The sequence below is a fragment of the Epinephelus fuscoguttatus genome, linkage group LG1, assembly GCF_011397635.1.
Source record: "Epinephelus fuscoguttatus linkage group LG1, E.fuscoguttatus.final_Chr_v1".
NCBI lineage: Eukaryota > Metazoa > Chordata > Actinopteri > Perciformes > Serranidae > Epinephelus > Epinephelus fuscoguttatus.
The window spans coordinates 45,611,898-45,626,304 of record NC_064752.1 but is presented as its reverse complement, the minus strand read 5'-3'; the positions used below and the strand labels follow the sequence as shown (position 1 = coordinate 45,626,304).

Here is a 14,407-nt window from a genome sequence, read left to right as displayed (position 1 = left end):
CCCTCTTGTATGATACTACTTAATCATCCCTGCTGTCAGAATCCAATTTTGCCCTGCTGGCGGGGCTGGATGAACAGTAAGGGGATCACCAAAGTCATGAGGACGCGTGTCATGAATACCAAATTTCATGGGATTCATTAAATATTTGTTGAGATAATGATACTGGATTCTTGAGGGCGATACTGACACAGATATTTGTACCAATTTTATTGGGGAAACTGGTTAACAAACAAAGAAACCCAGTCAGTGATGCAGAGCATCAGCTTACTGCTGTGCATGTGGTTAAAACCAAATCAAGACCATGTGCTGTAGGTATGACTGAAGTACTGTGCTCATTTAAACAAATATTGCAAGATGAGTTAATAAAAAGCTTTCATCGTTAAGTCGTAGAAGCTGCTCAGTTTTCAAAATGAATGCCAGATACAAACATGAATTACCAGTTTTCAATGAATATACAGTATTTACTTTTTTAAAAATTCATGTGAAGTGCTGCCCTGTAAACCCAGTAAACCCAGTGGATTTTCAAAAGAGCTCATCACAATGTACTAAATCAGATTCTATTATGTGATTGTGATGACAGACACATTGGAGGAATCCTCTTGGCTGAGCTGCTGCTTTGGACTCATTTTCAGGGGTCGTTAGCACTAATAAAAAGACTGGTTGGTCATCATCCAGGCCTTTGCCATTTGGCAGCAGTGCAAACCTTTGAATGACATCTAACAGTGACATCTGACATTTAACTCCACTGAGCTGAGCATAAGCTACTGTATGTACCCACACAGCCAGGCGAGTCAGTGGACTGACTCACAACTGGGTTTAGGTTACAAACTGTCTGAAATGAAACTAAAAGCTTAACAGCCAATTACAGGTTTGGTTCTGTGCATTGCAATGTAGAAAAAAGGGACTGCATTGCAATGCAATTAATCACACAATGACTTGCACTTTAGAAGTTACGTTCACTATTACTGTCACTATTACATATGCATGTAAAAATCACTGTTTCAACTTTTGACACTGATTTCTTTCTATCTTGCTTTCTTTTTATCCAATTACATCATTTGTCTTTCACCTACTACATATACACACTTCACTTTACTGTTCTTTCCCATACATAGGAGGATGAACTGCAATTCAGTGCCAGGTTAAAGCAGTTTGGAGCAAGATTTCCATAAACCCCTGCATGTTAAATCTGAAAATGCCTTTAAGTGTTACAGCCCTTATATAATCCAAAGCAGACATGGATAGCAGGACAGACAGCTGACATACATCTGGTTCTGGTTATACTACCTTGGGTGTCTATATACAAAGACATGCACACATACAGTCATGCATTGTAACTAAGTGTACATGCCAGGCTCAGTATTACAGTATACCAAGATAATTACAAATCCCGCCGATATGGTTTTGTGTGTGTCCACCTCAGGTCCCGTTTATACGACAACGATTTCAACTGAAAACAGTAAACTTTACTTGCGTTTTGGCCGATTGTTTACACGACAGCGGCGTTTTGGGTGCCTGAAAATGCAACGTTTTGAAAACAGGTTCAGTGGAAGTTACTGTCAAGTACAGCAGGGTACACACATAACACAACACACCATTAAAAACATAGGCTTGGAACCCTAAATCAAAGGCCAGAAGGAGGCAGCTCAAATTCTGAGTATAGCAAATGCAAGGGATCTGCAGTTAAATGTTCAGCCTTCCTACAGTACAGCACTGACAAATATATAGTTGTTTCTGTGACTTGCTCATCACTTTCCCTGCAATGTTTAGAGAGCTTGTTTTAGCTCCTTGCACTCAAGTTGCTGTACCATGCTGTTATGTTATATGATAAAATGCTTTAAACCAGGCTTCTGAATGCCATTTCAAGTATGTGTTTTCCAACACCAAAAGCTCTTCAACTTACTGATTAAAAGCAATTGCTGACTGTCTCTCTTAAAAATGCTCACTGAGTTCTCATTAAAAGTTAGGGTCTGATAATTGTGCCCAAGTACTTAAAATGTTCAATTTTTCCTACAGGCTGGTTACAGAGTATGACAGGGAGTGTGTTATAGGTTCCTTCTGATTTTGTTTGTATACTAAGTTCTATTGCTCTGGCCATATTCGTTTCCAGATGACTTGCCTAACACCAGTCCTGTGGTACAGTGACCTGTCTAAAGTAAGCCACCTCATGTATGGCATTGTCTTTCAGAAACAGACCAACAAAAACCATCTCATTAGTACAGGCTGGTAGTCACAACTCACACCATTTAGTAACAGGACAATCCTGATTCATTTTAAGAGCCCTTTGCCATACTGGGCCCCTGAGCATGGAAATTGTAGATATGACATTTAACTCTACTGGGCGTGAGCTACTGCATGACACAGCCTGCTTAAACCGTGGACCGACTCACATCTGAATTTCGGTTGCGAATACACTAAAGTGAAACTGAAAGTTAACCAGACAATGAGGGGTTGGGCTCTGGACACAGCTACGCTGAAATGTAAGAAACGAAAAGGTGTGGATTACTAGCTATGCATTACAATGCAAAGAATCACAGGACAGGACATTCACAATTCATTTTAGGGCCCCTTGCCACACTGAGCAGGTGGCCCATGCACCTCGTTTATCTGGCCCTAACAGTTACATGTAGTACCCAGTCATCAAATACTCTAACGTTACTGAAAGTTGGCACCAAAATCTTGGTCAAACTATAAACTCCTTGAGCAGACACGATAAAATCAAAACTAGTCTGTTAAACACTGGTGCTAAGATAAAGTATGGTAAATGAGTTAAATAAAATGTTAATAATAGTTTAGGTATGGTGATTTCGAAACTTCGACATTAGCATCGGTCCAAATGTGAAGAGGTAACTTAGCCTAACGTTACTCAAGTTGCCGTGTCGTATCTTTTCAGATTAGGTTTCACGGGTTAAACTTGCCTATGGCTGGGACTCCAACGCTAACGCTACCCCATGTAACCCCTGCTCCTGGTTTCAACAAAATGTAGGGAGCACTTAACGTTATAAGACCATACATTACTCATAATACAGTGTCTGGGACTACTGCCGGTGCCTTCACTTACTGTAAGTTTACACACGGTCAGGTACGACCTGAAACGTCGTAACACAGTCAAGACATTTTATTTACCTAAAATGCAACGACTAACTTTACTCGTGTTACGCGATGGTTTGTGGTGAAACAGTGGAGGAATGCGTAGCATACGGTATCCTAGCACAAACTGGTTTCACTTCAATTTAATGGAGAGAAAACAAAAACAAAACCCGAAATACAACAGAAAGGGGAGAAAGGCAAGAAGAACGGCTCCACTCACCTTATAAGAATCCGTCGCGAGCAAGAAATTGAAATCCTGTGCTGCCATTGTTGTTGTGGATGAATGAATCAACGTAAATGTCACTTGAGTCTCCTCCTAGCAAGTTAACAAGAGCGCGACCCAGAGCCCAGACCAGTCAGCAGAGAAAATAAACCTCAACGTCGAATTATTATGATTTTAACACCTAAATTTCTCCAGTGGACTACTATTCGGATGCTACGGCAAAGCTAATACACTCAGAGGTACAGCAGTAGTCATTATGTAGGTTGGGGGTTATTGTAAAGGGGCGGGTTTCGGTACGCAGAGCCACGCGCATGTCCTCTCACCGCCTTTCTGATCTAGTACGTCATGGTGCATTCAAGGACAGCAGGTTTTTTTTGAAAGAAGTGAAAGGAACACTCCGACATTTTGGACCGTATGCTTCATATACCGTAGCCTATATAACGAACAATATGGCTTAAACGTCTTTGCTGATATCAAAAGGATGCATAGAAACTACACAGAAAAACAAAAAAGAGATAAATCAAAGATAGACAAGAGGCTAAAAATAAATGAAGGACTTAATTATGCTAAACAGTTCCACTGCAATTTTGTTCTTCACGAGTTTAAGGGCCCTCAGCTAAGAAAGAAACTTGTTATGAAACACACTAAACTTAGGCTTTACCTTCATATATTTGGATTTCTGTGGATAAAAACTTCCAAGAATGAGACTGTTGCTGACCAGATAGTCATCCTTGCTATTGTCGTTGAGCAGTCCATGAGTAATGTCCTTCAGAGATGTAAAGTAAAAATTCGATAGGCCTACCTCCCAAGTATTAATTAATTAATTATTAGTATTAAATACTAAGTACCTCAGTATTTATCTGGGAATATGATACCAAAAGTTGCTATTGTTCATAAAAGATTTTAACCAATTAATTTTCAAGGTTCCATTGATAAATTCCAAATTGATAGCTTGAAGGCCTCCATCTTTAAACTTGTTGGTCATCTCTGCTCTTTGACAGTGATTCATTTTTTTCCAAATATAATCAAAATGTATGTGATTGATCTTTTTGATAGCTCTCTTAGGAACAGCCATTGAGTATGCCGGATAGATACATCTTAAGATGATCTCTATTTTAGTCAAAAAGATTTGACCCCATAAGCTAGTGTCTCTCAGTAACCATGAGTTGAGTCTGTTATGTTTGCATCAAACTTGATGTCATACCTACGTTTATTAGGTCACGCAGTATAGTTTGCAGTGAACCTATAAGATTGCTAAAATCTCTCAGTCTGTAGGAGGCTTTACAGACTGGACGAGATTTAATTGTCAAAAAATCAATTTACTCATTTTTGTCAAAACAGCACATTTAAGTAAATCAAAAGAAATGGCTGGTTAATAGTGTAATATGTAGCCTGTGCTTGTACTCCTCTGATTTCATGTTTCTTATGGACCATTTTAAATCCTTAATGATAATGTAGTGTTTCTGTGTACATTTAGACTGATATGCTGGGCTGAATATCGATGTGCTAGTTCACCTTATTTATTGTTTTGTTTTGCTTTGTTTTTTCAAACACTCTCTGGCCTAGGTAAACCTGTTTTCAATGTCACAACGCTATGAATTGTGGAAATTTCCTCAGGCCAAGTCTGCAGAAATTCAGATTTAAAGGAAGTATGCATTAAGAGCTAAAAATGTCTGCAAGGTAGGCCCTATGTTCTTGACGATTTGACAGCTGGACAGCCCTAAGCGCTTACGCACTTAGCGGGAACGCGCCTCAATCTCTTTGAGTCCGTGAATGTGGAGGTTGGGATTGGGCCATACAGCGATGATCTGCTGTCTTTTATCTGCCAGCAAAGCACTTCATTAAAAAGGTGTAATGCCTGGGAGGTTCACAAAATGACTCAATCAGTTCCCTAAATGACTCATTATCTGCTTCCTACAGTAATAATGGTGTATTAGGCTTAAACATCTGGGACTTCTTGGTTAAGATTGGGGAAACATTGGTCAAAAAAAATAAATGTTGCTGTGTCCCATTAAGAAAGTCACATGTTGTTTTGACCCAATTATCCACCAAAACTCTTCCCTAATATGTTTTGCAGCAGTATAATGTCATGCTGCATCTTTGCTACATACAGCAGGTAATGACCAAGTGGCAATCTCGGGCTAAAAAACTGAAACCAACGCAGAAGTGAAAAAACTGCAAAAAGTGCAGTTCTCTGAATGGCCACCGGAGGCTGGCTCCTGAAGTGAGTCAATCCCCATAGGCCCCCATGTTAAGAGACCAACTTAAAAGAGGAAATAAACATGTTTACAGTCTTGTACAAAAATGATCTTTGTACATACAACCAATCTCCCTGATCATGACAACTGTAGAGTGGTGGTGGTTATATAACTCTCCTGTTCACATTTTACTGAGGCATAATGTTACACATATTTAATGCCAGGTTCGCTTTGAGTGACAGGCTATCCTCAGCTTCTCAGCCAGAGCCACCCCCTCACTCTTCCACAGCGCCAGCCTCTTGTGTGGTCAGTTGTGGCTCCAAAAAAAAACAAAAAAACAAGATGGCAATGGCTGACATGCCGAACTCAAGGCCTGTAAATGGGAGTCCACAAACCAGTGGGTAACATCAATACATCTACAATATCAGCTACATCCATAATTTTATTATTATTATTATTTTATATGGATGTTATTTTTATTCTATGGTAATTACTGTCACAACCTCAAGAAAGTGCTAATTGGGAAAAAGTAATCAGACCATTGACTGTATAAAAATAATGGCTGTTGCCACTGTGACATCACCCAATTGCTTGTTTCTAAAGCCTCAAATTTGGCATTTTGTCTGTCCCCATCTTGGATTTTTGAAGCCAATTTGACGCAGTGGCCAAACCGTGTAACTACAACATTTTCACAACCCCTGCAAAAATACTTCTTTCTCAACTGGGATTTGATCCATTTGGTCCAATACCATTTCAAAAGTCCAGAAGAGCCACATATTTAAATCACTTTGTAGAAATTAGCTGCTCGTCTGCCAGATGTTAGATGCTTAGCTGATTAAGTCTCTCTAGAGTGCTTGCTCCATAGGCCCCACAATTCAAAAGATTTTTATACATCCATAATGGGGATTGACTTGCTCTTGGTGCCAGCTTTGAGCGGCCATTCAAGGAACTGGGCACTTCTGCGCTTCATTTTTCAGCCCCAGACGTTGCTGCTGGAATCATACCAGAGGTTGTTAAATAACCTATGTGAACAGATGACTAATGCTGACATTTTTCTCCCTGTGGTGGCGGTGTGAAAAAAAAACAAACTAGGCCTCACAACTTCAGTTTCACTCTGATCCATAGCTCCTTCAGAGGAAACTCGGTGAGTATTAAATTAGACTTGGATTAAACCCGAACTTGAGTTAAGTTTAAAGTCTCTCCTCTTTTCTCCTTTTTTGTTTTTCATAATACTGGTCAGTGGAAGCTGGAAACTGCTTGATGATCCACTTTCAGCCAGTTGCGCTTGACTAGAAGTGGATTGGTCTGATGGTGGTGCAATGATTACCTTGTTTCAGCTATTTGTACATCAACATCACAGAAAACACAAAATAATCCGTGTGCAAACACTCAAAATAGTAAGATAAAGGGTAGGACAGCACTTTGTTTCACCAAATGTTACCTTGGGTAAAGGAATTTCTGTGACCAGCAAAGAAATATAAATTCCTGCTTGTACAATCATTTAATTTGTTTTTTTTTAGTTGCCCATACCCTGGAAATTAGTAGCCTATGTTGATGTTTAAAGCAGGTAAAAACATTTTAACATTTTTGTTTGTATCATGTCATGGGGTATAGTTTCTGTAAGATTGCAGCCTTAGCAAGTGTCCTTAAAGGGCTTAAAAGGTACACAAGAGATCCCTTGAGCACATGTTTTATTGTGAGAGAACTCTGAGTCAAAGCACTAAATTGTCTGAGTCCACGGGTACAGATACTGGGATTGGACCAAGTGCCTTTTCTAAACCTATAGTGACATCACAGAGTATGGGACAAAGAACAGTGATGCAGGTTTCAACACAATATTGGTGACTTTATTCCCTGCTACCCATTTTTCTTTGGGAGTACAAACAAAAAAATCAAATAATAACAATAATGATAATAAATTTTATTTGTAACACACTTTTCATAAAAAACAAATCTCAAAGTGCTACAGAAGGCAGTGCAGATATGCTATGCTAAGAGTTAAAAACAAACATGATAAAATACACCAAAAGGCTTTAGTAAAAAGGTAAGTCTTAAACTTGCGTTTAAAAGCATCCACAAGTCTTAGGTGCTCTCAGGTGGTCAGGGAGAGCATTCCACAGTCTGGGAGCAGCTGAGCAGAAGCCCCGGTCTCCCATGGTGCAGAGTCTGGTCCTTGGGGGGGTTGAGGAGGTTGGCAGTGCGGTGGGTGCATGAGGAAGTCTGAGGAGTGAAGAGTTCTTTGAGATTGGAAGTACAAACAAAAAATCAGATGTGAATTGAACACAGAAAACAAAAATGAGTAGATGTTTGTTATAAAACAAAGCTTGGAACATTCCAGGTGGGGGACAGAATTAGTCATCTAACAAGACGAAGAGTCTGCAGCGGTGCCAGTGGCTCTGTGAGGCTATACTTAGGCACAGCAGAGATTTGAGGAAAGTGCTAATGTCAGCATGACAACATTATAACAGCAACAGTGCTAACATGTTGGTGTTTAATAGGCAAAATGTATACAATCTCAGTTTTTTAGCACTACTGCCAAAGTACACCTGAGGTTATTATTGAACAAAACGTTTTGACATGTTTACCCTGATAATGGGGTGTTGGGATTCACTGGACCAGAGATGATTTGTCATTTGTGCAGATCTAAACTGGACATGTAAAGGTTCCTTGTTCCTTGTTCATCAAACAAAGAGCAGCCATTTGGCCCTTATCTCCACAGGATTCAAAAATGATTGGACAGTACTTTACAATGACATGTGACCCTGTGATGTCACCAGGCAAACGGTAGGAAAAGTTCTGTTGTCTTCACTCTCAGCCTCTTCCTTCCGAGCTGCCAACCGGCTCAGACCCCTGCCTTGCCCCTTAACCACTGAAGGGGGCACTTGCTCACCGATTCTTGCTCTCCTGCTCCTAAACCTGCAGACCACACAGGAGGACCTGCTACACCCTTCCCTGTTCTCTCCTCTACATGCAACAGCAGGAGCAAAACCTGGAGACCAAAGAAGTTAATGTGACCGACACAAGGTTTGCAATTAACTTTCCAGCAACAAGGAGAACCAACTTGAGTTAGCACTCCAACGTCTAACTCTGCAAGGACCCCGAGCGACCAGCCTCCTCGGATCTGCACCTTTGGAACAAGGACACAACAAAGACTGTACCTGGAACCATAGCTCTTCACAGCTTTCCTCTGCTGGCTAACAAAAGCAGCACACCACAAAGCATCTCTTCCCTACATCCATTCAAGGATTGGTAACGTAACAACTGGGCATAGCTTGATTGCAGTTGTACAGGCTAAGCAAGACTGTTTAACTTTGTCAGTTGTGATTTAATGCTGTCTATTGAGTCATTGCCATGTGAGACATAGTACTGTTGTTATCCACAACAAATGGTGTGTGAGGCATAGTATTATACATAGTTTTCAACAAATGGTGTCCCTGTGTGACATAGTACTATTGCCATTTCCTGCTATTTCGTACGGGTGCTAGATAAAAAGTCAGGGGATCACCAGAGCAGTTTATCCCGATGGGGACTTGGATATTGTATCAGATACCGTGGCAATCCATCCGATAGTTTACTCAAACCACAAAGGTCAACCTTCTGATACAAGAAAAGTCAGGTGATCACCAAAGTTATCAGGATACATTGTATCCCCACTCACCTAATAATTGTAGAGATATTTCAGTCTGGATTAAAGTGCTAGACATTCCAACACATTCTTACTCCCAGCTCGTCAAATATGGATGCTTGGTCAGTGACCTTACATGTCAAACCATGTCGGTCTAGGTACTCCACCCCACTTTTTTCCATGACAAACACGAGACGACGATAAGCTAATAATAGGTCTTGATAATAAAAACTAAGAAGAAATTTCATTTTCTCAAAAAAATGTTAGTGATGGACTATTGGATGCTGAAAGCCAAGAACGTCTGTGCTTGCAATAATCAGGCTGGTAAACTCCAGTAAGTAGTCTGCACCAGGATGTTTTGCTAGCCAGCAAAAACACTTACACTGAAGCAGTGTCGGCCATTGTTTTAATTTAGCAGTAAATAATCAGCTGTGTGTGTGTGACTGTGGATTGTGGAGCTGTTAAATGGTGTTGTGGAGTTTGGTAGTTGTAGCGGTGGCTGTTAGCAGTTAGCTCTGTTTGACAGACACTGAATGGTAGCAGAGCAAGCAGCCATCAGTCAGCAGTCAGTCTTCACAGCTGATCCCCACAGGAATCCACTCAGATGTGGACTGTCTCAGGAGGGTTTATGGGTTGACTGCTATTTGACAGGCAGGTAAGAGGCTCAGTTATCTGTGAGTGTGGCTGTGCTTTAAGTAAACAGTCTGAACTTTTCTCTAACAGCTGAAAGTTTTGTCTTAAACCACCAACTCTTTGAGACATGAGTGTAAACCTCCAGACTAACATGTTGCAGATTAAGAAAGTAAGTTATTTTTCTGCTTCTAAACAGTGAGATTGATAAATCAGAGTTTACAATGAACCTGGGTACAAATCCTAGTTGTCTCATATTAGTTATTTGTGGTGTCAAAGTTTTTGAGAGCATAAATAGAGAGATGTCGAGCATTTCAAATGATGATCAGTAAGTGTGTGTTCGTAAATCAGCCCTTAAACCTGTCAAAAAACTGCTGGAGAAATGACAGTTTGTAAGTGTGTATAAATTATTTGTAGTTGTAGAAAAAAACTGCTTAAAACTGTCATAATGATTCTAATTTCTGATACATGAAACTGGATTAGTTGAAGACAAAAAACAAAGAAATCATAATAACTAAAAGTTGACTAATAGGTTCTGAATTTTCGTTGACTAAAACCATGGGTGCAGATCTGATGACAAGTTTGGGGGGGACACAATCAGTTGTGATTTTTTTTAATTGCACGCATGCAAATCATGCCCACAGAGCACTTGAGATTGCCAGCATATTTCACGATTTCATAGAGGCTCATCACCATCACCAAGTCATTCAAAAAGCACTACAAAGAGAATCATATGCTTACCTTTACTGTTTATTTCTCTTAAACAGCCAGTAGTACATGGAACCAGCCATCACCCTCCTTTTCACTGCTTCGCTGTTAGTTAATGCTACTTCTAGTTTCAGGGTCTCAGGCATGTTATGTCCACTCACGTTCTCATCTCTCGCCTCTCACGGATTCACATTTCTTCTCATCATCCTCCCTTTCTCCCAGTATATAGGACTACTGTATACATTTGTTCAATTTCAATCATTTAGGCTATTTAGAATTGGGGGGGGACAATTTGTGTTTTTCAGAATTTGGGGGGGACATGTCCCCCCAATCCCCCCTGGGATCTGCACCCATGACTAAAAACTAGATTAAAACTATCACTATAAATATAGAATTAACTTAGAACATAGGTTTACTTCCTTAGGTTTAGGAAACAAAAATGTGTTGTTAAGTTTAAAGAAAAACCTTACTTTTGTTGATGTAATGTCACATGACATACATCACTAGTGAAGTATGCTACACATACTAGCACACTATGTTGTTAATAAAATCACCCAAATTTTGGTGTTACATGGAGTACAAACAGTGGTCTCTTAAGTGAATGTCCAGGAGTTTGTTTGACCCATCCCCCTCCTCTTCTACCTGCCCTATGCGGACTCTTTGTACTACCACAGTTCCTCGGAGCGTCAAAAAATACCAATGCCTGGTGCATCTCATATCGCCGTTAAAGGGTGCCTTGGTGCATTAGTATGTGATGCCAAGTTCCAGTAAATGACCAATAGGGAGTGAGACCAGCTTGGAAGTGGTGACAAGGCAGTGACAGGCTGATAGACACTGCCACTCCTAGAACCGTGCTGCTACTTTGGCTAAAAATTCATTTGTTACAATCCACATAGATCACTATTTACAAAGTGATGATCAGGAATTCTACCTTTGCGTATTTGAACAGGTGAAATGAATATGCATTCCATTTTAAGTGTAGTTATAAACCTATGCACACAGTCTCAATAGTTACACCGTAAGCTACGCTATAGACCAGTGGCTCCCAAATGGTCCAGCCATGGGGTTCAGATTTCTCCTTAGTCATTAGTTCAAAGTCCACACAGTCTAATATATTAAGTGTCATACTACCTTTGGCCATGTTGTCGAGCTAGCTGGCTGTCTCTGTCAAGTAGCTGTCCATTAGTTACTCACTCTACAGCAGGAAATAGCACTTAAGAATAAAAGCTCAGTGCTGAAAATTCACTGTTTTTCAAATTAAAGTGTGTTTTTGTACAAACTTGACACATTCATGAGTCAGTTGTGGTCCATTCAGAATGGACCCGTGACTCACTTTTGGACCACAGCCCATATGTTGGGAATCACTGCTATAGTTACTCCATGGGGACCACAAGGACTGTGATTGGTAAGCCTGGGCTGTGTTTACATGCTGGTGACTTAAAGGGTATTGGTATCTTTTGGCAGGACTCCTGTTAATCCTGTGCATTTATTCAATCTCAGTATAAAACCAAAAGTGAATTTCATTTTGTTTGGTTGTTATGTCCTTTTTACAACCTGCATATAAAATTGAACAAGTGAGGTGAAAAGGGATTTTTCAGTGATGGGCAAAAGATTGATTGGCCACCTACAAGCCACCAGCCAATGTCAGACGGTCAGTGCAGTACCCTGGTCTCACCAAGGACATCTGGCTTCAAACACATTGAGGTTTTGTCATTCATTAAAGCTGAAATTGCAGTAAACAGAAAACTAACCAAATGATCTTAAAGCTGCAGCGATGACAGCAGTTATTTTTAAAGACTGTGTAGAAGCCTGCTGTTAATTTGAATCAGCCACAGCAAAACTGAACAGATGCACAGGCTTAGTATAATACCTCTGTCTGCTGATGATTTAATATGAGAACAGTCAGGGATGTGTGAAACCTGTTACTTTAAATGCACTGCTGATTGAACAGACTTTATTGCCATTGTCAACTGGACAGTCATAAGGAGCATATGAGCTCCAAGCTGTGTGCCTATACCTCTGCAGCTTACTCTCTGTCTCTCTCTCCCTCGTTCTTTTCTCTTACTCTATTCTTCAGTCAAGACCAATGGTAAATCAGTAAATGCTGCTGTTCAACTAAGCTACATTTCCTTGTCTAAGTCAACAGAACATGGAAGCAAGCTAATTTTAGCTTTGTTTGACTCAGCAACAGTGTTGTTTCCTCAGGGCGAAGACCCACTGGTTTGTTTGTTCGCCTTTTGTTTTTCATGTCAATCCCACACACCAGCCGCTTCTTGACACATGGTAACTCTCCAGAGAAGGAGCAATGTTATCACACTCTGGCTACGGTATCTTGATTTCTTGTGTCTGTATGGTGTGTCCACTGTGTGCTGCACGCATGAATTGACTTGTGTCAAATACTATGTGATATGGTTAGTGTGGGGGGCACTGAGAGCATAGAGATGCACTGTTGGCCATTCTAAAGTGCAGCAGAGAGAAGTGGTTACGGAATAACAAGGGGCAAGGAAGAGACATTGGTTTGGACACTGGATGAGTAAAAAAAAACAAAAAACAAAACAGACCTTCGCCCAGGACTTTCCCCTGGAGTCCCATGTTTGGATCCGTGTGAACTTCGGGTGAACTTTGAGTCGTTTTAGGGTACGTCCTCACTATGTTTCTTTTCCTAAACCTAACCTCAGTAACTTTTATTGTCTAAACCCAACCTCTGTAACTTTATGTTATCTATACATCTGTATGTTAAGGACATAACGTCATTCGTGAGAAGCTAATTCATAGGATAATGTACAAACTGTGGTGCATGTATTTTCCATAGGTTATCATAAAAAACGTTCTATGGAAATATGCTGAAACATAACAGAGTGACGGCCCCAGGGTTGGCCAGTTGTGGCCCTATCTTTGTTTGCCTTCTGTTGTTGACTTTGCTTTTTTGTGTTCCAGGCAGTCAGAGGGCGGAACTGAAAACTGGTCAGAGATGCAATACACTTGGTAGGCTGATACATGTATACCAACAGTCGCACATGAAATCTACGCGACTGGCTCCTAAACAACTGCACCCACCACTAATACAAGACAAACCCACCAACACGACGTTGAACCCTGCTACAATGCGACGTTGTAGTGAATAAAGCTGAGGCCAAAAGCAAAGAGACACATTTAAAGTAGGTTAAGGGTAAAGATTACATCTTGTTACTTGTAAGACAAATCCAGTCTTCATGTATAGTAAGTAAACAAATAAAGTGGATTAACAACTTCTGGACCAAGGGGCCAAGGGGGCTGATGGTGTAGGTATGGTGGGCAAGTCATGTAGCTACTGTGCAGTTCATGTAGCTGCTCCAGCTGGAGCTATACCTACTCAGGTAGGCTGAGCTTAAGAGTCTATGGGCTTTTCTCATTTCCCAGTTTCTACCAAGGAGGTTAAACAAAGTAGACATCATGGCGTCATATTGCGTCATATAACTGGGGTACGACACATGCGCAGTAAAATCTGGTCTGCAATTGCTGAAAGGCTCAATAGCTGGCCCACTGATACATCATAGAATATAGGAATGATTAATTCATGTCACTGGGTGTCCTCAGTCGGCTTTAAATCTGAATATATCTTGCATGAAAACTGAAGATAAGGGTGAGAATTACAATTCTGCAATTATTAAAAAGGTTCTTAATAAAAGACAATAAACAAATGCTTTCTATATGAAAACACTCTGATGTATGGTATATCTGCCACCATCCATTCGAGTGCACACAAAAACTGCTATCAGGCGGAGCGCCCCCAAAGAGGCTAAAAAGAGCACATTATGACCTGACCGCAGGAGGACATTGTGACCACTGACATATTAACAATATTGTGTATGTATAAACATTAATGTGTGAATTTGTTTGAGTTGACACATGTGATATACACTCATTCTCAGATGCTCCATCCTTCTTCCTTGT

The 14,407-nt window shown here is 40.4% G+C and overlaps 1 protein-coding gene across 1 annotated transcript in view; it reads right to left on the bottom strand.

Annotated features, from left to right (window-relative positions):
• Positions 1–3,605, bottom strand: part of nampt2 (nicotinamide phosphoribosyltransferase 2) — a 28,748-nt gene extending 25,143 nt beyond the window's left edge. Inside the window, exon 1 of the mRNA XM_049571242.1 lies at positions 3,311–3,605. Within this exon, the coding sequence (XP_049427199.1) occupies positions 3,311–3,358 (48 nt within the window). The 5' untranslated portion in view covers positions 3,359–3,605. The remainder of the gene's footprint in view (positions 1–3,310) is intronic.
• Positions 3,606–14,407: the final 10,802 nt, after the last annotated feature.